This window comes from Ranitomeya imitator, chromosome 1 (assembly GCF_032444005.1).
Source record: "Ranitomeya imitator isolate aRanImi1 chromosome 1, aRanImi1.pri, whole genome shotgun sequence".
Lineage (NCBI taxonomy): Eukaryota > Metazoa > Chordata > Amphibia > Anura > Dendrobatidae > Ranitomeya > Ranitomeya imitator.
In genome coordinates, this window is record NC_091282.1 from 668,066,706 (window position 1) to 668,090,401 (window position 23,696).

Sequence of the window (23,696 nt, forward strand, 5' to 3'; positions counted from 1 at the left end):
TGCTAAAGTGCTAGATGAGCTGCCAAGCTGTGTTTGGTGAGGAAGTGGTGAAAGCTTGCGCTCCCAGAAAATTCGAATACAAATGATCACCCCCCAAAAAAAGATATACAGTCAGCAAGGAAAATGTTGCTAAAAATAATTTTTTATTGATTAAGTATTAAAAAACGGGGGACACACAAACAAAGAGAGACTGGTGCAACAATAAAATCGGTAAATAAAAAACGACATGTGTCAAGAATAAAACAAGGGGAGGCACGGTAATATAAATATGGTATAAGTATGGTATAAAATACAGAGATATAATCTGCCCCATATATTTTATTTGATCAATACAAAATAGTTTTTGGCAACATTTGACTTACTGACTATATAGCGCAGGCTGGAGCGAGCCCCCAAACGGGTGGCTACGTGGAAGCCGTCATGACAGAGGGTTTGGAGCCAGGTTAGGTGAGGTGGGGGTTAATTCTATAAGGGGGAGGGTTTTCCAGTCTGAGAAGGGAGCTATGGTGGTGGTGGTGGGGTGGAGCCTCTGGGGTATCTTTGGTGCTCTCGAGCCAGTGGGGTAACGGCTGAGAGTAAACTATGGTTGTTTTCTGTCCACTAGTTATTTTATGGCTAACACCAAATTTTTTTAGCTTCAAGGACCCCTTCCCAGCTTATTTTACTGTTATATGTTTCTTTGTTTATAATAAAGGCCGCTGTGGCCATTTATATCCAATTCAGGAGTCATGTCGTTAATTTGGGTTGGGGAGAGGGTCAGAGACCCATGGGAGGATGCTCATTACCTGGGTATCGACAATACCAATGTCATGTTTTTTTTTGGTGATCATTTGAATTTGATTTGCCAATTTGTCTTTTGGCCATAATCACTTTGACACATGCACATATCTTTATTATTCCTCATATACAGTTATTTCTACATGAATAACCTCATATTTATGTGCATGAATATTCTGCCAACTCCTTGTTGCATATTTCTTCCCAGAAAATTCTGAAGAAACGCGCAATTGCACACAAGAGGAGATTTCACATACTGCGCTCCAAAAGCAACAAATATGAATATCTCTGTAATGGAATCTGCAGCAGAAAACAAAAGGCAGAATCAGGGGCATGAAGGGAGTTTTACAAGGCATTTAACTCATTTTTTTGAGCAAGTAAAAGGTCCGCTTTAAAATCCATTCTTCTTCTAGGAGTCTGCCATGCCAAAAGTAGAAAGAAAGAAAGAGAAATCCAGGAAAAAATGCAAAATGGAACAAGACAAAGAGGTAGGTAATACAAACAAAGCTACAGTTAGGGCCAGACATATTTGGACAGTGACACAAGTTTTGTTATTTTAGCTGTTTACAAAAACATGTTCAGAAATACAATTATATATATAATATGGGCTGAAAGTGCACACTCCCAGCTGCAATATGATAGTTTCCACATCCAAATCGGAGAAAGGGTTTAGGAATCATAGCTCTGTAATGCATAGCGTCCTCTTTTTAAAGGGACCAAAAGTAATTGGACAATGGACTCTAAGGGCTGCAATTAACTCTGAAGGCGTCTCCCTCGTTAACCTGTAATCAATGAAGTAGTTAAAAGGTCAGGGGTGGATTCCAGGTGTGTGGTTTTGCATTTGGAAGCTGTTGCTGTGAGCAGACAACATGCGGTCAAAGGAACTCTCAATTGAGGTGAAGCAGAACATCCTGAGGCTGAAAAAAAAGAAAAAAATCCATCAGAGAGATAGCAGACATGCTTGGAGTAGCAAAATCAACAGTTGGGTACATTCTGAGAAAAAAGGAATTGACTGGTGAGCTTGGGAACTCAAAAAGGCCTGGGCGTCCACGGATGACAACAGTGGTGGATGATCGCAGCATACTTAATTTGGTGAAGAAGAACCCGTTCACAACATCAACTGAAGTCCAGAACACTCTCAGTGAAGTAGGTGTATCTGTCTCTAAGTCAACAGTAAAGAGAAAACTCCATGACAGTAAATACAAAGGGTTCACATCTAGATGCAAACCATTCATCAATAACAAAAATAGACAGGCCAGAGTTAAATTTGCAGAAAAACACCTCAAGAAGCCAGCTCAGTTCTGGAAAAGTATTCTATGGACAGATGAGACAAAGATCAACCTGTACCAGAATGATGGGAAGAAAAAAGTTTGGAGAAGAAAGGGAACGGCACATGATCCAGGGCACACCACATCCTCTGTAAAACATGGTGGAGGCAACGTGATGGCATGGGCATGCATGGCTTTCAATGGCACTGGGTCACTTGTGTTTATTGATGACATAAGAGCAGACAAGAGTAGCCGGATGAATTCTGAAGTGTACCGGGATATACTTTCAGCCCAGATTCAGCCAAATGCTGCAAAGTTGATTGGACGGCGCTTCATAGTACAGATGGACAATGACCCCAAGCATACAGCCAAAGCTACCCAGGAGTTCATGAGTGCCAAAAAGTGGAACATTCTGCAATGGCCAAGTCAATCTCCAGATCTAAACCCAATTGAGCATGCATTTCACTTGCTCAAATCCAGACTTAAGACGGAAAGACCCACAAACAAGCAAGACCTGAAGGCTGCGGCTGTAAAGGCCTGGCAAAGCATTAAGAAGGAGGAAACCCAGCGTTTGGTGATGTCCATGGGTTCCAGACTCAAGGCAGTGATTGCCTCCAAAGGATTTGCAACAAAATATTGAAAATAAAAATATTTTGTTTGGGTTATGTTTATTTGTCCAATTACTTTTGACCTTCTAAAATGTGGAGTGTTTATAAAGAAATGTGTACAATTCCTACATTTTCTATCAGATATTTTTGTTCAACCCTTCAAATTAAACGTTACAATCTGCACTTGAATTCTGTTGTAGAGGTTTCATTTCAAATCCAATGTGGTGGCATGCAGAGCCCAACTCGCGAAAATTGTGTCACTGTCTAAATATTTCTGGCCCTAACTGTATTTTCTGTCACCCTTGACAAACTTGTTGTCACCACAAGGTCTGTACAGGGCAAAGTTCAGCATAATTTCTGCCATTTCATAGCATATTTAGGATATATACCTAATAAGAAAATATCCTTATGAACAGTTATGGACAATAAAATCCAAATGACCTGACATTAGTTGTCCCGATAACTTTCCCCCATCGCCAATGCATTGTTGCTCTTATAAGACTATTCCCATCTTCATAGACAGATATTGTCAGTGCCTACAAGCTACACAGCAGCAGTGGTCGGTCTCCTGGGCAACAAGCTGTAAATGGAAGAAAAGTGTTATTTTCTCAAGAACGTCTGCAAATTTTCATACACAGTTAACTGGAAAAGTGCTTGATTTTACACGCTCTATCTAAAATACCATATATGAAGATGGGAAAACAATCTTAAAATGATGCTGGAGATGGAGAGAATGAGGTTGGGCAGTAGTGAGTTATATTAAAAAAAAACACATTGTACTCTTGTTTTCCTATTACTAATTAGTTCTGCTATATGTGAGCTATCTATAGCAGTCCCATAGGCAAAGAATGGAGCGATGGTGTGGATGGTTGACCACCGCTCCATTCAGGGGGCCTGTTCTCGGATTGGTAGAGGTCCCAGTGGCCATAAACTACATTAGCTAAGCCGTACTGCTCCTACGCACACATATCTTCACTCTCATCATTTGAATCTTTTACCATTGCTAAAGTTTTGCAATTTTAATGTTTTTCTTTTTGCAAGCCGGGTGAAAAATATGAGAGGAGTTTCTCTGACCATCCCATGACAATGTCAGCGATGGAGCACGGTGAGTACTTACAATGGAAGAAGGAGCGCCAGGAAGTCGACACTGAGCGACTCGCCCGACAAAAGAATTCCAAAGGAGAGTGGCGGCGTACCTGGGATAAAGGGAAAACCAACGAAATGTAAGTTACTGCAGTCATATAAAAATGATAAACGATGTGTGAAGCCGGAAAAGGATGGAGCTGGTCCAAACAAATGTAATCACATACAGTACATGTCACATTCATAACCCATTCTTGAGGAAAAAAGGAAAAGAAGAAAAAATAATTAGGAGAATAAAAATCCATCCATTCAATATCTATTATTATCTATACATCATCTATCATCTACGGTATTTATCTATTTATCGATTTATGTGTCTATCTTCTATCTATCTATTATCTATTTATCTATTTTCTATCTATCCATCTATCCATCCATCCATCTATCTCTTGCATATGTATATGCAGCACCCCAGGGTCCTGGTCGTTGCAGTAATATCACTCTCCTCTAGGGGGGAGTGATGTTACGTTTGAAGGCAATAAAGGAGATCTCTTTACCAAGTATCACAAACATGCAACACACTTCACACTCCAGTCCACCAGGGGGAGCTATGCTCCTATTTATTAGGGCACTCTTCACAATTAGGTAAAACTGGTGGTCTGGATAGAAAGTTAGACAGAAGCTGGCTGGGCTTCACCCAGTGAGCTGCTATTTGAGCTCCGCTCAGGTAGTTGGTCCCTGACAGGGGTGGGATCCTGTCAGAGGCCTAGACAGAAGGCCACGGAGCTGCGCCTGCGCGACGTGTGGCAGCTCCCAAGAAAGAGACACAAACAGAGAACTGTATTGTAGAGGGTAAGAAACAAAGTCATAGCAAAAGGAGAGGAAACCAGAAGGAGTTCTGCCCTGCACAGGCTGCCTCCTTCTGAGGCGCAGGATCTGGTAGCCGGAACACCGAGAGAGCAACAGTCCATTATGCCTTGCTCCAGAGACCGGCAGGACAGCTAATTTCAAGTTACTGATCCGCCCTATACCCAGGAGGCACGGTGGCAACTTGTGGGGGCCTGGGCGTGCTAGAGTCCCTGTAAAAAGCCTCAGGCCATCAGTCATACGGGTTTTTCTTATCCTTTCCATCAGGGAGGCAGAGAAAGAGACATAACATCTAGAACATCTACAACAGTTGTGAGGACCTTATGAGAGGCTCATCAGTAAGGTACTACAACACCCAGGTGCTAGAGGAAGGTTACTGATTTCCACCTGGATAAGGGGACTCTGGATTTGCCTCCAAACTGGCCGGACTCTGCCTGCCCTGTGATCTGGTGCTCTGGACTGTGGATGCTGAAGCCTTCAGTAAAAAGGTAAAGAGACTGCACTCTTGTGTCCTCATTCTTCACTGCGCCTCACACCATCCACCATCTTCACACTGTGAAGCTCTGGGGATACACTTCACCGGTGTGAAGGTATACCATCTAGCTGCCATAACAGTACCCCAGCGGACTCCTAAGCAGCGTCGGTCACCCTGACCGAATATCACAGGTGGCGTCACGAACATTTCCCCTTTAAGGACCTTTCCCCCCTTTTAATACGGACGTCCCTAGTGTAACGGACCGGGTCAGCCACCGTGACATCCCCCTTGAGAACCGAAGGACCTGGTACCGAGTACCCCACTGCCCTGACGGGGCGATCCATATATATACTACTAGCTCTTTATACATCTATCACAAATATCTATCGCTCTTCTCTCCATCTTTTGCTATCCATTAAAGAAGTGACCAGAATAAAATCCCTAAATAGTACCAGATTTGCATATTTGAAAACATGAATTAGCTTGGCCACTCGATTATACAATTACAAACCAGGAGAAAAAGGAATCCTGAAAAGTTCAATAAAATTACAATCTTTTATTTAAATAACTTGAAAACAAACAAGGAGGTTTAAAATTTTGTCACTGGTGAAAAACAGTGGTGACGGGGTGCTACACAGTAATATCTCTTAATTTGATATAGTTGTATGCATGGGCCATTTACTCTAATAGGAATTATTTACCATACATTAATTTTTACAATCTTACATTCAAATGGTATATCTCAAAATTTTACATCAGCCAAAAATAGTGCATTAGCTTTTTCAGACTTCCAGTGGCAAGTTAATATAAACAGTATATATATATATATATATATATATACTGTATATATATATATATATATATATATATATATATATATATATATGCAGCGCCCCAGAGACCTGGTCGTTGTAGTATGGCCCCAAGGCGAGTAGCGGTACGTCCGATGGCACTAAAGAGTTCTCCTGACCAGGTATCACCAGAACACATTACACTTCACACTCCGGCCACTAGGGGGAGAAAAAGGCTTTATTTATTGGGCCACTCCTCACACTGGTAAAACTAGGGGCTGGGGAGGAAGTTAGTCAGAAGCTGACTGGGTTGGAACCAGGCAACATCCCGTGGCAGGGGGTGTTACAAGGAGAAGACACAGGGGGGTCCCTGTCAGGCGTGGGAACCTGGCAGGTGCCTAGCGAACAGAACGTAACGGAACCGCGCCTGCACACCTTGCGGCGGTATCCTAAGAGAGAGACAAGAGGGGAAGAATATTGTGGAACAGTGTAAACGAGATCAGCACAAAGGAGAGCCAGTAAGAGTCGTGCCGAGAGAGGAAGGCAACATCTTACTGAGGCGCGTAGTCGGTAGCCGGATCACCGTAGGAGTAACTGACTTCAGGCCTTACTTCAAATTCCGCTGGACAGTTGATTATAGGTTGGCTGTCTACCTTTTACACCTACGAAGACATAGGGGGCAACATTGGGAGAGGGGCGTCTCTAGGGTCCCGGAAGACCTCCAAGCCTTCCCGTCAAACGGGTGGCGTCCTAGCCATAACATATCTGGGGGACGTTAGAAACTAGCAACATCTGGAACCAAAGAACGAGAGAGAGAGAGAAAGCTGTAGAGAACGAACGAAGGAGAACAGCAGTTGTGAGGACTATTCCGAATGTTCAGCAGGGTAGGACTACAACACACAGGCGCTATTGGTAGGCAACGATTTCCATCTGCGAGGGAAACTCTGGATGTGCCCATCGGACCGGCTGGTCTCTGATAACCTGGTTGAACGTGCTCTGGACTGAGTGTATTGAAGCCTTCAGTAAAAAGGTAAAGAGACTGCAACCCTGTGTCCTCGTTATTGCCTGCACCTCACACCATCACCATCCACCTTACTAGGAAGCCCTGGGGATTTACTTCACCTGTGGGAAGGTATACCATCCAGCTGCTATTCCATCACCCCAGCGGACCCCACAGCAGCGTTGGTCACCCTGACCGAACACCACAGGTGGCGTCACGAACCCCTGACAGACTGTACTACCACTTTAATTGGACGCCCCTTAGCAGGGTCACGACCGGGTCCAGCCACCGTGACAACCGCATAACTGAGCAGAAAGGACTGGTACCAAGTGACTAGTGGCCCTGTGTCTGGGGGCGCTCCAACTTGGCGTCACGAACAGGATCGTACTAAAGCCTGAGAAGCAGGTCATGTGTGCCTTGGGACTGTGACTGAAACGTGTTGGACTGTGATTTATTGCAAGGACTGTGTGTTGCTATCTGCCGCAAGCTTCCCGCCAAAACTGCCGCCATTATAGCGCCACGAGGAGCGTAAAGGAGAAAGAAGGGCGTGGAAGTGGGTGTGAAAGAACTGAAGAGCGCAAAAGATAATGGCCGCCCAGTCTAAGTACTGTTGTATCCTGAGGGCGGGCCCGTCAGCCGCTGAGGTCCGCCTTCTCATCCTCTATGGAGGGTGGGGACAGTGGGGACGGAGCTGCCCCCGAAAGAGAGCCCGACAAGAAGATCTGGAGAAGGGGACAAAGATGGCGACTCCCAGGCCACCGCATGGAGACGACCCGGCCAGGCACAGGCCTGTATCGCCCACAGCGATCCCAGAGTCATCGCCGTTGCAAGACGTGACTGCTGTAAAGCCGCCTGAGGGAAAACCTGGAGGGTGGATGCCTGGTGGCTGGGTGGCCACCGCCGAGGCTCGGCGGCTGGCACGTTACCTGGAAGCCCGTGCCCAAGTGAGTTCCCGGTTGGGCCACCCGATGGAGATCCGTTTGTCCCCTGTGTCCGCTCCTCTGCCCACTCCGGCTGCGTCAAGACTTTGCAACCGGCCAGGGAGTTGCGCCCCGCAAGACCGGGACTTAAGAATCCTGCCGGTGACGGAACACCAGCGACGCCTAGTGGCGGCTTGGAGGAAACAGCCACGACCTGCGGACGTGATAGACCTCACTGGAGAAGAGAAGGTTCCGCCATCGCACTGGGGAGTGGTGGTCTTCTACAACCCCAGGCAGGAGAGGGGGGTTATCCAGGAGATCGGAGAACCCCTGCAGGTCTATGTCGACCGGAGCGAGGTGGAGCCCCGCTACGGGACAAGTGAGGAGACCCGTGATCTGAGGCCAGGTGATGCTGTAACCTATACCCGGTGGCGGAGGGAGGCCGGCTGGGTGGCCAGGGGTGTCCAGCGATGTGCAGCCCTACAGGTTGAAGCTGGAGCTCCTGATGAAGGGGTCCCTGTTGCGGACCACCAAGAGAGCCAGGCCCCCCGTGTGACTGTGGATCCCACCCGTGCTCAACGGAGAGGAGTGGTCTGTGAGGTGAGACCACAACCTTCCCAGAACTAAACCTCGAAAACCTGAACAATGTAAATAGTTCACTGTTTCCTGCTGCTACCTTAAACCCGACCAGGGTTAACTCCTAGGGGTCCCTTTGTTTACCCGGGATCCCTATTGTTTCTCCTGTTTTGCTACTGTTGCACAAGTTCATCATTGTTTAAAGACTGCCGAATCATGGACGGTGAATGATTCACAAACTGGCTTTGTAAATAGTTGCATCTTCTTAAAGGTGCTCCCTACTGGTTTTATAAGCCAAAGAAGACTTTGCGAAGACATGATGCAGAAGGACTTGCTTGCTGTGAACTTGCTCGCTGAGAGAGAGTCTGCACCAGAGACTTGGGTCCCTCTTAAAGGGAATGTTTGATGATAACTTTGATAAAGGTTGAAACGTTAATAATGTTGAAGAATTTAGATAGTTTAATAATGTTAATAAAGAATGAGGACAGGAAAGCTTAAAGTGAACCCGTAGGGGTTAGCGAGAGAGTCCTCCTGAGAACTGTAGGAAGATGGTCGGCACAATGACAGTAGGCCCAGCCAAGGAGCTAGGCGGTCCTGCATTGGTGAAGTGAGAACGGAAAAGAAAGTTGAGTTGTTGTAGTACTTGATAGTAGGCCTTTAGTGGGTTCAGCTTATACGCCCTTAAAGGAAGAGTTAGTTATTTGTTCCAAAAATTTGCACTTAGTAGCATACCCGGCTGGGTACTGAGAGTTATTTATAGTCATAATGTTATTTAAAAATATTTAACTGTTATTTTTGTTTGAAACGTTCAAGTGTCCTTACCTCCCATAAAAGGAAGCACCTTTTCTATTTATTTGTTCTTAGCATCCCAAAATTGTGTATGTCTTTCACTGCATTATATTGTTGTTCTTCTTCCCAGTCCAGGAGTACTGGATTTAACCGGGGGGGAGTGCAGCGCCCCAGAGACCTGGTCGTTGCAGTATGGCCCCAAGGCGAGTAGCGGTACGTCCGATGGCACTAAAGAGTTCTCCTGACCAGGTATCACCAGAACACATTACACTTCACACTCCGGCCACTAGGGTGAGAAAAAGGCTTTATTTATTGGGCCACTCCTCACACTGGTAAAACTAGGGGCTGGGGAGGAAGTTAGTCAGAAGCTGACTGGGTTGGAACCAGGCAACATCCCGTGGCAGGGGGTGTTGCAGGGAGAAGACACAGGGGGGTCCCTGTCAGGCGTGGGAACCTGGCAGGTGCCTAGCGAACAGAACAGAACGTAACGGAACCGCGCCTGCACACCTTGTGGCGGTATCCTAAGAGAGAGACAAGAGGGGAAGAATATTGTGGAACAGTGTAAACGAGATCAGCACAAAGGAGAGCCAGTAAGAGTCGTGCCGAGAGAGGAAGGCAACATCTTACTGAGGCGCGTAGTTGGTGGCCGGATCACCGTAGGAGTAACTGACTTCAGGCCTTACTTCAAATTCCGCTGGACAGTTGATTAAAGGTTGGCTGTCTACCTTTTACACCTACGAAGACATAGGGGGCAACATTGGGAGAGGGGCGTCTCTAGGGTCCCGGAAGACCTCCAAGCCTTCCCGTCAAACAGGTGGCGTCCTAGCCATAACATATCTGGGGGACGTTAGAAACTAGCAACATCTGGAACCAAAGAACGAGAGAGAGAGAGAAAGCTGGAGAGAACGAACAAAGGAGAACAGCAGTTGTGAGGACTATTCCGAATGTTCAGCAGGGTAGGACTACAACACACAGGCGCTATTGGTAGGCAACGATTTCCATCTGCGAGGGAAACTCTGGATGTGCCCATCGGACCGGCCGGTCTCTGATAGCCTGGTTGAACGTGTTCTGGACTGAGTGTATTGAAGCCTTCAGTAAAAAGGTAAAGAGACTGCAACCCTGTGTCCTCGTTATTGCCTGCACCTCACACCATCACCATCCACCTTACTGGGAAGCCTGTTATGACCTGGTGGTTAGGAGCACCCGGAATGACCTGATTGTTAAACCTCATACAGGATGAGCTCTTGGATGTGGGAGCTCTGCTGACCGCAAGCCCTAATCCTATCACACACACTAGAAATAGCCGTGGAGCGCTCCTGACCAGACCTAGGCGCCTCGTCACAGCCTAAGAACTATCTAGCCCTAGAGATAGAAAATAAAGCCTACCTTGCCTCAGAGAAATTCCCCAAAGGTAAAGGAAGCCCCCCACATATATTGACTGTGAATAAAGATGAAAGTCACAAACGCAGAAATGAAACAGGTTTCAGCAAAGGGAGGCCAGACTTACTAAATAGACAGAGGATAGGAAAGGTAACTTTGCGATCAGCACAAAAATCTACAAAAGACCACGCAGAGTGTGCAAAAAGGACCTCCGCACCGACTCACGGTGCGGAGGGGCCACTCTGCATCCCAGAGCTTCCAGCTAGCAAGACAAAATCATGATAACCAGCTGGACAAGAAAACAGTGAACAAATAATGACTATCAGGAACTTAGCTTCTGCAGGAGAAGGCAGGTCACCAGAGAGATCCAGGAGCGAACTGAACCAATGCAAAAACATTGACAGCTGGCATGGAGTAACGATCTGAGAGGAGTTAAACAGAGCAGCCAACCAAAGGATAAATTACGTCACCTGTGTAAGGAACCTCAGAAGCAGCAGCTTCACTCATAGCCACCAGAGGGAGCCCATAGACAGAACTCGCCGAAGTACCATTCACGACCACAGGAGGGAGTTCGACAACAGAATTCACAACAGAAGCCCTGGGGATTTACTTCACCTGTGGGAAGGTATACCATCCAGCTGCTATTCCATCACCCCAGCGGACCCCACAGCAGCGTCGGTCACCCTGACCGAACACCACAGGTGGCGTCACGAACCCCTGACAGACTGCACTACCACTTTCATTGGACGCCCCTTAGCAGGGTCACGACCGGGTCCAGCCACCGTGACAACCGCATAACTGAGCAGAAATGACCGGTACCGAGTGACTAGTGGCCCTGTGTCTGGGGGCGCTCCAACTATATATATATATATATATATATATATAAATATATATAATTTTATAGTGCCTGAACAGGCAAACACTGAATGGATAAGGTGCCTGTGTGAGGGAGAGCCAGGGCTCTAGTTGTGGCTGAGGTTAGAGGTTAGAGGCCTTTATGCACATGCAAAGAACGTACTTCTATGAGGGTTCTTGCCTCTCTGTTAGGCCTCTTTCACACTTCAGTTATTTGGCGTCAGTCTAAAACCGCCATTTTCCTCAAATAACGGATCCGTCATTTTTTTTTACGGATCCGTTATTTTCCCATAGACTTGCATTAGTGACGGATTGTGACGGATGGTCGTCCGTTCCATCCGCCATGCGACGGATCCGTCGACATTTGGCGGACGTTTTCTGAAAATAGACGGACATTGGAACGTTTTTTGTCAACGCCGAAATGGCGGATCGCGACAAATCCGTCGCGTCCGCCATTCCATAGAATGGGCGCCTATGGGCGACGGATCCGCCGCAACCGTTTTTTCGGCGGATCCGTCGCCCCAATCCGTTTTTTCAATTGCGCATGCTCCAAAAAGTAGATACTTCTCCCAGACAACCCCCAAGTAACGGATCCGTCAAAAAAACGGATCCGTTAGAACCGTTTTCGCAACAATTGTGACGGATCCGTCAATCCGTCACTATGTCGGTAGTGACTGACGCCAAAAGACTGAAGTGTGAAAGAGGCCTAATCCGTCTCTTCTGAGCTGCTGCAGACCCTATTCGTACGATTGCACATAAATTGAGACACAGTCTTGTTTTAACTTCAAGCACAAAACTTTACTTGCTTTTGTTCGCAGCACATCCTTCTCAGTTACATCTACAGCATCGGGTTCCATACAGTTCACATCCTCCACTTTCCCTGCTTCTCCTCTTACGGCCTTCAGTACATGCCCGGGTCGTACCGCAGCGTTCTCCCTGTCCTAACTCACTGCGCTTTGGAGTTCCCTCAGCCATTTTGCCCTGAATATGAGGGCATCAGCCCATGCGTCACGTTGCCACAATATGGAGCCACCTGCGTCCCCGTACTGTCCTGGCCCTGGCGTATCACACGATCCCTGTCCAGCCCTTACACCTGAACGGGCAAACACTGAATGGATAAGGTGTCTGAATGGGCAAACACTTGGCAAAGGAGATTTAATGTAGATAAATGTAAAGTAATGCACCTAGGATGGAGTAATCCTATTGCTGAATATGCATTAAAGGGAACCTGTCACCCCCCTCAGGCGTTTGTAACTAAAAGAGCCATCTTGTGCAGCACAAATGCTGCATTCTGACAAGGTGGCTCTTTTAGTTATGATGCCTGCACACGCTGAAATAAACATTTATAAAATGTGCCCCCTCATACCGTGAAACCGTCCGGGAGGCGGGACTTTCCTTCCTTATCAGACGCAGCACAGCCGTCACTCCGGAGCCTGTGCGCTCCGGGTGCCGCCTCCTCTTGCAGCATTATCGTCCCCGGCGCCTGCGCTGTAAGTACGAAGGGCAGTGCAACTGCGCATGCCTGAAAAAAAACATAATGCGCTGGCGCCAGGGATGCTAATGAAGTAAGAGGAGGCGGCGCTCGGCGCGCACAGAGTCGGAGTGATGGCTGTGCTGCGTCTGATTAGGAGGGAAAGACCCGCCTCCGGGATGGTTTCACGGTATGAGGGGGCACATTTTATAAACGTTTATTTCAGCGTGTGCAGGCATCATAACTAAAAGAGCCACCTTGTCAGAATGCAGCATTTGTGCTGCACAAGGTGGCTCTTTTAGTTACAAACGCCTGAGGGGGGTGACAGGTTCCCTTTAAATGGGATTATACTCAGGGCTACAGAACAGGAGAAGGACTTGGGTATACTCTTTACATGTAAGCTGAGAAGCAGTACTCAATGTCAAGCAGCAGCTGCGAAAGAAAACAAGATTTTATTTAGGGTGTATAAAAGATTTTAGTTGCATCCAGTAATTTAATTGAACGATATAAAGAGCAGTATCGCACCTATGCTAATCAAAACTGACACATGAGAGAAGGTACTTACCCATATTAATATCCAGGAACACACTGCACCACTTCCCCAACGTGCGTTTCGCGTCACTCGCTTCCTCAGTGAATGAGTGCAAGCTGCTATTACTGCATAATATACAAACAAGAGAATACAGCAGCCTGTGTGAGGGCCGATTCACGGGAGCCCACCATACCGCAGTAATGCAGTTCAGATTGCATATATTATGCGTTTGCCTATTTCTAAGCGCTAAGGCTACTTTCACACTTGCGTTTTTAGCAATCCATCGCAATCCGTTGTTTTGGGCAAAAAAACGGATCCTGCAAATGTGCCCGCAGGATGCGTTTTTTTCCCATAGACATGTATTAGCGACGGATGGCCACACGTCGCGTCCGTCGTGCAACGGATCTGTCGTGTTTTGGCGGACCATCACAAAAAAACGTTCAAGGGAACGTTTTTTCGTACGTCGCATCCGCCATTTTCTACTGCGCATGCCGAAACTCCGCCCCCTCCTCCCCAGACTTCAGAATGGGCAGCGGATGCGTTGAAAAACTGCATCCGCTGCCCACGTCGTGCACAAATCAGTATCTCAATTCGCAGACATGGTTATCGGGCTGTTGGCCCTCGTCAGTGCGAAGCATGAGAACAGATCTGATGTAGTTTGTTTTGACACCCCTGATTTACAGGGAGGAAGAGAAGAGGGACATGCCTGACATTTCTGTATACTACCTTGTCTCTATTCATTTCTTAGGTTTGCCGTTGATACATGCTGTGCCAACACCGTTCCAAGCTTGCTAAGTGGCAGGAAAGGTGAGCATCGTAACAGATAAAGTATTTATTTGATAGCTAAATTAACATGCCTCAGCTGTCTTTTTAGTCAACACGTTCATATCATGAAGTTGTTATAATATGGCTACTGAGACGCTAGTCATTACTCACGGACAAGCCACTAGAGTGGGTAATCATAAGGTCCCAGGTCAGAAGCCAAGAGGGTACATCATAGACAGAGGGGTGAGACAAAACACTAGTGAGATCACGATCCAGTTGTCAAAAGCCAGGAGGGTACGTCATAGACAGAGGGGTGAGACAAAAGAATAGTCAGGTCAGGTTCCAGGGGTCAGAATACGATGAAGATAGTAGATAAAGCAAAAAGGGTCAAAGCAAATGGATGGTCAGAGTGCGGTCCTAGGTCAGACAGCAGTAGATCAGAGCACAGAACAACAAGGAAACATACACCAGTGATAAAGAAGCTAGAATTGGCACTAGTCAGGGGCAGAGAGCTGGCTAAATAGCCAGGTAATACCTCAGCAAGAGACACATTGATGAAGCTCAGGCAACACCCAAACTCCGATTGGACGGCTAAACTGTCAATCAAGACACTGATAGCTCAGGATGCCCTTCCTCTTGATTGGACAGCAGACAGTTATTTACTGCATCCAGACACACAGCAAGGTGGAATTGTGACAGCTCCATTACTTCATGTTTTTGGGTATGCACTGAACATGTCCATAGAGCCCTATGCACCCAGCGTATGCCGACTGGGTATCCTGTGGCATCCAAAAACATATGCCACATAATATATTTATACCATAGATAGATAGGGCTGGTCATGCCAATGATGCAAAACGGGGCTCAAAAGATTAATTAGCTACTTCCATCTCCAAAGCAGGAGGAATTTTGCATTATGATGTGTATATGGGTCTTTGAACAAAGGACCCATGTACTTTTCTTGCACAGGAGCCCCTGTGTATTGTAAGAAAACAGGAGGTAAGGTTCTGGATGGCAGATATGTGTCAATGAGGTGGTTGGCCTCGGTAATGTAAAGTTTGGCCCAGTAACACTAGGTTATTAAGAATTTTAATTTGACTTGATTTGGAGTCTGGGATTTAGGTGCAACCAAATAAGCCTGGGTGGGAATGGTTGTTCCCATAATCCAACTCTGAGAGCTGAAACCCTACAATTGTTGCTTGAATGCAGACATGAAGTCCCAAAGAGGACATGCGATTACAGTTTAAAGTCCGAATGTCCTGGATAAAGGCAGCTAGCTACAGCATTGCAAACATGATCTGAAAGCATGGAGCAGCTTATTAAGCAAATTGTTTATGGCCAATCTGCAGTTGCAACAACAGCAGTAGGCCCAACAGGAAACCAACAAACTTCTGATCCAGCAGTTTCAACAGCAGCAGCAGCAGCAGCAGATGGCTCTCTTGGCAGAAACTATCTGGGTCAGGGAGATGGCATCTCCCACCAGTCAAAGTGACGGTACCTATATGAGACAAACAGTATTGGAAGCCTTGCAGAAAATTACTTTGAAGGACAATGTTTAAGTTTCCTGACTGTCTTTGAGAGGGTGGCAGACATGGAGAAACTGCCCCAAGAGCAATGGGCAGAGGTACTAGCTCTATACCATACTGTGGATCCACAAAAATAATACTACCACCTTGCCAAGTAATCTGGCATTTTCACCTTCCAGGTCTGCGCCGTTCCCATGGTGTGAGCACTCACTCTTTCCTGGGCTCCCGTGCTGTTGTTGTGACATGTGACCAATCAGTGCTGGTGTTGCTGCCTCCGCCTTCATAAGAATTCAACATGAAGAGAAAGTCAGAGATCAGCTGCAGCCTGGACTTTCTCTCCATGTTCATGCAGCGCCCCAGGGTCCTGGTTGTTGCAGTAATATCATTCTCCTCTAGGGGGGAGTGATGTTACATTTGGAGGCAATAAAGGAGATCTCTTTACCAGGTACCACAAACATACAACACATTTCATACTCCAGTCCACTAGGAGGAGCTATCCTATTTATTAGGGCACTCTTCACAATTAGGTAAAACTGGTGGTCTGGATAGGAAGTCAGGCAGATGCTGACTGGGCTTTGCTCAGGCAGTTGCTGGCTGAGCTTTGGCTCAGATAGTTGGTGGGGATAGGGGTGGGATCCTGTCAGAGGCCTAGACAGAAGGACACGGAGCTGCGCCTGCCCCACGTGTGGCAGTTCCTAAGAAAGGACACAAACAGAGAACTGTATTGTAGAAAGCGAGAAGAAGTCATAGCAAAAGGAGTGGAAACCAGAAGGAGTTCTGCCCTGCATAGGCTGCCTCCTTCTGAGGCGCAGGATCCAGTAGCCGGAACACCGAGGGAGCAACAGTCCTTTATGCCTTGCTCCAGAGACCGGCAGGACAGCTAACTGCAAGTTACTGATCCGCCCTATAGGGCATGGTGGCACCCCTCAGAGGCCGGGGCATGCTAGAGTCCCTGTAAAAGCCGCAAGCCACCAGTCATATGGGTTGTCCTATACATCTGGGGGACAGAAAGAGACATAACATCTAGAACATCTACAACAGTTGTGAGGACCTTACGAGAGGCTCAGTAATAAGGTACTATAACACCCAGGCGCTAGAGGAGGGCTACTGATTTCCACCTAGAAAAGGGGACTCTGGATTTGCCTCCAAACCGGCCGGACTCTGCCTGCCCTGTGATCTGTGCTCTGGACTGTGGATGCTGAAGTCTTCAGTAAAAAGGTAAAGAGACTGCAACCTTGTGTCCTAGTTCTTCACTGCGCCTTACACCGTTCACCATCCACCATCTACACACTGAGAAGCCCTGGGGACATACTTCACCTGTGGGAAGGTATACCATCTAGCTGCCATAACATCACCCCAGCGGACTCCTTAAAGCAGCGTCGGTCACCCTGACTGAATACCACAGGTGGAGTCACAAACATAAACTCTATCCCTTTAAAGACCTTCCCCTTTTACAATGGACGTCCCGAGGGCCATGGACCGGGTCAGCCACCGTGACATCCCCCTTGAGAGCCGAAGGGCCCGGTACCGAGTTCCCCTAGCCCTTGGGGGCGATCCATTCAAGTTTGATTTGTCCAAAGGTGGGGACAATGACACCAGCGCTCATTGGGCGCTGAGTTGCGTGTCACTACACCGAACTAGAGCCCCGGGGAGAGCGACTGCAGACACCGCGGGAATGGCGTCGGCACAGGAGGTGAGTAAAAGCTTTTTTATTTTATCTAGAACAAGCTTGGGGTATGAGAAGGGGAAGCCTCGGAATCGGGTACTTGTGCTAGTGCCCACAGTGGAGAGCAAATTCTATACCACGTGGCAGGGTCTCTATGAGGTGGGAAAAAAGGTGGAAGAGGTCAATTATAAAATATACCAACCAGGCAATAGAAACCATTTCTCGATATATCATGGCACCCTACTAAAACCCTGGAAGTATAGGGACTTTTTCGAAATCCCTTGCTGGTTGGCCCAACCAGAAGCCAACATTGTGTTTGCCACCAGGAAGTAATCTCAGAGGAGGCGATACAGAACTGGTCACTTCCCCTCACTAAAAAGCAGGTCAGAACATTCCTGGAAATTGTAGGCTATTACAGGAGGTTTGTCCCTAATTTTGCCTTAAAGCAGCGCCTTTAAATGTGATATCCTTGAAGTAGTAACCTACAAGAAAATATATAACCAAAGAGATTTTTTGGAATCTCATAAATAACCTTTATTAATTGCAAAATAAAACATTACAAGGGGAAAATACTGCAAAAATTTTTTTAAAAAATGTATGTAAACAAATGGTGAGAGGAATAGATGTTAAGAGTGTAGATAGACATTGCATTATTCATATATCGTATTGTGCCATAAAAGCACACAAGGAATAAATATTTTTCTGTTAAGCATTGTACGATGTATCTGTGCACTATACCTGTTATGTAATGTCCCAAAGAGATGTAGCAGAAATTACTGAGTAAAGTGCACCATAAACATACATTTATACAGTATATGTGCATATATAGATAGATATAAATATATACATACTGTATACAGTCATGACTAAAAGTATTGTCACCCTTGAAAGTCTTTCAGAAAATGAAGTATTTCTCCCAGAAAATTATTGCGAATACACGTTTTGTTATACACATGTTTATTTCCTTTGTGTGTTTTAGAATAATGCAAAATAAGACTTTACACGTGCTGCGCCGATTCTTTGGAATGCACTACCTAGGTTAATACGATTAATCCCCAATCCCCACAGTTTTAAGCGTACCCTAAAAACTCACTTGTTCAGACTGGCCTACCGCCTCAATGCATTAACCTAACGATCCCTGTGTGGCCTATTTTATATAAAAAAATAAAATAAAAAAAAATAAAACAGGTTCCTCGCATCATGTTCTCTATCACTTTATGCAGTTAATATCCCTCTGTGTCTGTACTGCTACATACTTAGGCAGTTAACTGGTTCATGCAGCTTTACATGAACACCCGAGCCTTACACTATGGCCGGTCCGAATAACTAAAGCAATTGTTACCACCAGCACCACCCTATATCTCCTCTCTGGTCTCGGTCTACCACCCTACCCGTGCCCTCCGCTCCGCTAGTGACCTCAGGTTAGCATCCTCAATAATCAGAACCTCCCACTCCCGTCTCCAAGACTTTACACGTGCTGCGCCGATTCTTTGGAATGCACTACCTAGGTTAATGCGATTAATCCCCAATCCCCACAGTTTTAAGCGTGCCCTAAAAACTCATTTGTTCAGACTGGCCTACCGCCTCAATGCATTAATGTAAGGATCCCTGTGTGGCCTATTTAAAAAAAAAAAAAAAAAAAAAAAATTGTTCTCATTCACTTTATGCAGTTAATAGCCCTCTGTGTCTGTACTGCTACATATTTAGGCAGTTAACTGGTTCATGCAGCTTTACATGAACACCCGATCCTTACACTATAGCCGGTCCGAATAACTAAAGCAATTGTTACCATCCACCTCTCGTGTCTCCCCTTTTCCTCATAGTTTGTAAGCTTGCGAGCAGCAGGGCCCTCATTCCTCCTGGTATCTGTTTTGAACTGTATTCCTGTTATGCTGTAATGTCTATTGTCTGTGCAAGTCCCCTCTATAATTTGTAAAGCGCTGCGGAATATGTTGGCGCTATATAAATAAAAATTATTATTATTATTATTATCCACCTCTCGTGTCTCCCCTTTTCCTCATAGTTTGTAAGCTTGCGAGCAGGGCCCTCATTCCTCCTGGTATCTGTTTTGAACTGTATTTCTGTTATGCTGTAATGTCTGTTGTCTGTACAAGTCCCCTCTATAATTTGTAAAGCGCTGCGGAATATGTTGGCGCTATATAAATAAAAATTATTATTATTATATTATAAAAAAATGCGTGTAACCTGCGCTGTCTATTATATATACAAAAATCAAACAATCACAGTGCGAAATTACCTGTCAGGTGAAGAACATTGATCGAATTTGGAGTGTATATATATACTCAAACAGGTGCAATAAGCAGCTATAGGGGAAAAAGGAACAAGAAAAAGAAGATCAATAAATAATTCCTGTTTAAAAATATATAGTGAGGATACCGCAATACTATATACTAATCTTATCAAAATGGTAAAAAATATATATATAAAAAATATATATATATATATATATTATGATAAAGTAATACGCTCCTGTAGTTTGAGCGCTGTTAGTAAAACACCTGTAGCTGACTGAAGATAGAATCAGTATAGTGGCAGACAAGTGCTCGTATGTAGTTCAATACAAAAGTAGCAGCTACACGTGTAGACCCAGTGCAGTACCTGTAATATAGATAGCTGTCCGAAAGATCTCCGTAGTTGCTGCAAATGGATGCTGCTGAATGCTCAGCTTGTGGACACGAGAATGGTAATCTTCCGAGCGGCTTATGCAGGCGCTGTCCCGGCCGGTGACAGACGCTTGCGCGGCCGCGGCTTGAAAGTCCTGGTGAGATGCTTCGCTGGACCTGCAGTGACGTTCGGGTCACGTGTTCTTGAGTCACGTGGTGCCCCTGGAGACACTACGGATCGCAGTGGGAGCCAAAAACCAACGCGTTTCGGAATGACCTGATGAAGGAATCCGCGTCATTCCGAAACGCGTTGGTTTTTGGCTCCCACTGCGATCCGTAGTGTCTCCAGGGGCACCACGTGACTCAAGAACACGTGACCCGAACGTCACTGCAGGTCCTGCGAAGCATCTCACCAGGACTTTCAAGCCGCGGCCGCGCAAGCGTCTGTCACCGGCCGGGACAGCGCCTGCATAAGCCGCTCGGAAGATTACCATTCTCGTGTCCACAAGCTGAGCATTCAGCAGCATCCATTTGCAGCAACTACGGAGATCTTTCGGACAGCTATCTATATTACAGGTACTGCACTGGGTCTACACGTGTAGCTGCTACGTTTGTATTGAACTACATACGAGCACTTGTCTGCCACTATACTGATTCTATCTTCAGTCAGCTACAGGTGTTTTACTAACAGCGCTCAAACTACAGGAGCGTATTATTTTATCATAATATATACAGTGGGGCAAAAAAGTATTTAGTCAGTCAGCAATAGTGCAAGTTCCACCACTTAAAAAGATGAGAGGCGTCTGTAATTTACATCATAGGTAGACCTCAACTATGGGAGACAAACTGAGAAAAAAAAATCCAGAAAATCACATTGTCTGTTTTTTTAACATTTTATTTGCATATTATGGTGGAAAATAAGTATTTGGTCAGAAACAAAATTTAATCTCAATACTTTGTAATATATCCTTTGTTGGCAATGACAGAGGTCAAACGTTTTCTGTAAGTCTTCACAAGGTTGCCACACACTGTTGTTGGTATATTGGCCCATTCCTCCATGCAGATCTCCTCTAGAGCAGTGATGTTTTTGGCTTTTCGCTTGGCAACACGGACTTTCAACTCCCTCCAAAGGTTTTCTATAGGGTTGAGATCTGGAGACTGGCTAGGCCACTCCAGGAGCTTGAAATGCTTCTTACGAAGCCACTCCTTTGTTGCCCTGACGGTGTGCTTTGGATAATTGTCATGTTGAAAGACCCAGCCACGTTTCATCTTCAATGCCCTTGCTGATGGAAGGAGGTTTGCACTCAAAATCTCACGATACATGGCCCCATTCATTCTTTCATGTACCCGGATCAGTCGTCCTGGCCCCTTTGCAGAGAAACAGCCCCAAAGCATGATGTTTCCACCACCATGCTTTACAGTAGGTATGGTGTTTGATGGATGCAACTCAGTATTCTTTTTCCTCCAAACACGACAAGTTGTGTTTCTACCAAACAGTTCCAGTTTGGTTTCATCAGACCATAGGACATTCTCCCAAAACTCCTCTGGATCATCCAAATGCTCTCTAACAAACTTCAGACGGGCCCGGACATGTACTGGCTTAAGCAGTGGGACACGTCTGGCACTGCAGGATCTGAGTCCATGGTGGCGTAGTGTGTTACTTATGGTAGGCCTTGTTACATTGGTCCCAGCTCTCTGCAGTTCATTCACTAGGTCCCCCCGCGTGGTTCTGGGATTTTTGCTCACCGTTCTTGTGATCATTCTGACCCCACGGGGTGGGATTTTGCGTGGAGCCCCAGATCGAGGGAGATTATCAGTGGTCTTGTATGTCTTCCATTTTCTAACTATTGCTCCCACTGTTGATTTCTTCACTCCAAGCTGGTTGGCTATTGCAGATTCAGTCTTCCCAGCCTGGTGCAGGGCTACAATTTTGTTTCTGGTGTCCTTTGACAGCTTTTTGGTCTTCACCGTAGTGGAGTTTGGAGTGTGACTGTTTGAGGTTGTGGACAGGTGTCTTTTTATACTGATAACAAGTTTAAACAGGTGCCATTACTACAGGTAATGAGTGGAGGAAAGAGGAGACTCTTAAAGAAGAAGTTACAGGTCTGTGAGAGCCAGAAATCTTGATTGTTTGTTTCTGACCAAATACTTATTTTCCACCATAATATGCAAATAAAATGTTAAAAAAACAGACAATGTGATTTTCTGGATTTTTTTTCTCAGTTTGTCTCCCATAGTTGAGGTCTACCTATGATGTAAATTACAGACGCCTCTCATCTTTTTAAGTGATGGAACTTGCACTATTGCTGACTGACTAAATACTTTTTTGCCCCACTGTATATATATATATATATATTTTTTTTTTTTTATATATATATTTTTTACCATTTTGATAAGATTAGTATATAGTATTGCGGTATCCTCACTATATATTTTTAAACAGGAATTATTTATTGATCTTCTTTTTCTTGTTCCTTTTTCCCCTATAGTTGCTTATTGCACCTGTTTGAGTATATATATACACTCCAAATTCGATCAATGTTCTTCACCTGACAGGTAATTTCGCACTGTGATTGTTTGATTTTTGTATATATAATAGACAGCGCAGGTTACACGCATTTTTTTATATATTTTATTCATTTTTCTGTGTGTGGTACAGAATATTACCTGCTGCATCTCACTTCCATCTGCACTAGCGCCGCTATTTTTACTTATTTTGCTTATTATTATATTATAAAATAAATTGGCCGGACAAAATTGTTGGTTTCTTTCCAAAATTGTGGCAAAGTATCAAGCAAGTAATCAAGCAAGTAATGCTCATTCAAACTCACTCATGGCAAGTAACAGGTGTGGGCAATACAAAAATCACTCCCGAAACCAGATGAAAAAGGCAGAAGTTGACTCAGTCTTTCATTGTGGGTCTGTGTGCCACACTAAGCATGAAGAACAGGAAGAGGAGAAGAGAACTGTCTGAAGACTTCAGTACCAAAATTGTTGAAAAATATCAACAATCTCAAGGTCACAAGTCCATCTACGGAGATTTTGATGTTCCTTTGTCCACGGCGTGCAACATAATAAATGTAGTCCCTGGTGTCAGAAAGCTGGGTTTGGCTCCTAGGTCATGGGTCTTCTTGCAGGATAATTACCCCAAACACACTTCAAGAAGCAACCAAAAATGGATGGAAACAAAGCGTTGAAGAGTTCTAGAGTGGCCAACAATGAGTCCAGATCTATATCCCATTGAACACCTGTGGAGAGATCTTCAAATTGATGTTGGGAGAAGGTGCCTTCATATATGAAAGACCTGGAGCAGTTTGCCAATCAAGAGTGGTCCAAAATTCCAGTTGAGAGGTGTAGGAGGCCTGTTGATGGTTATTGGAAGCAATTGATTGCAGTAATTTATTCCAAAGGGTGTGCAACCAAATATTAAGTTGAGGGTGCCAACAATTGTCTGTCCCATGTTGGGGGTTTTGTTTGAAATTATGTCCAATTTGCCTTTTTTCCTAATTTTTTTTGTCTTGTTCCAATACACACAAAGGAGATAAACCTGTGTATAGCAAAACATGTGTAATGGCAATAATTTGCTAGGAGAAATACTGCATTTTCTGAAACTATTTCAAGGATGCCAACACTTTTGGCCATGACTGTATAAGATTGTCTTAGGGTTCTTTCAATATCACCTAACAAATATCTAGCACTTATGGTCATTCCTTTCCCTAGAGA

At 45.4% G+C, this 23,696-nt stretch overlaps 1 protein-coding gene across 3 annotated transcripts in view; it reads left to right on the forward strand.

Moving 5' to 3' along the window:
- The window catches only part of CCDC9B (coiled-coil domain containing 9B), a 153,152-nt gene that overhangs the window by 118,123 nt on the left and 11,333 nt on the right, over window positions 1–23,696 (forward strand). For all 3 annotated transcript variants that reach the window (XM_069729523.1, XM_069729513.1, XM_069729532.1), the window contains 3 exons: window positions 1,191–1,265; window positions 3,695–3,876; window positions 14,141–14,199. In XM_069729523.1, the coding sequence (XP_069585624.1) occupies window positions 1,191–1,265; window positions 3,695–3,876; window positions 14,141–14,199 (316 nt within the window). The remainder of the gene's footprint in view (window positions 1–1,190; window positions 1,266–3,694; window positions 3,877–14,140; window positions 14,200–23,696) is intronic.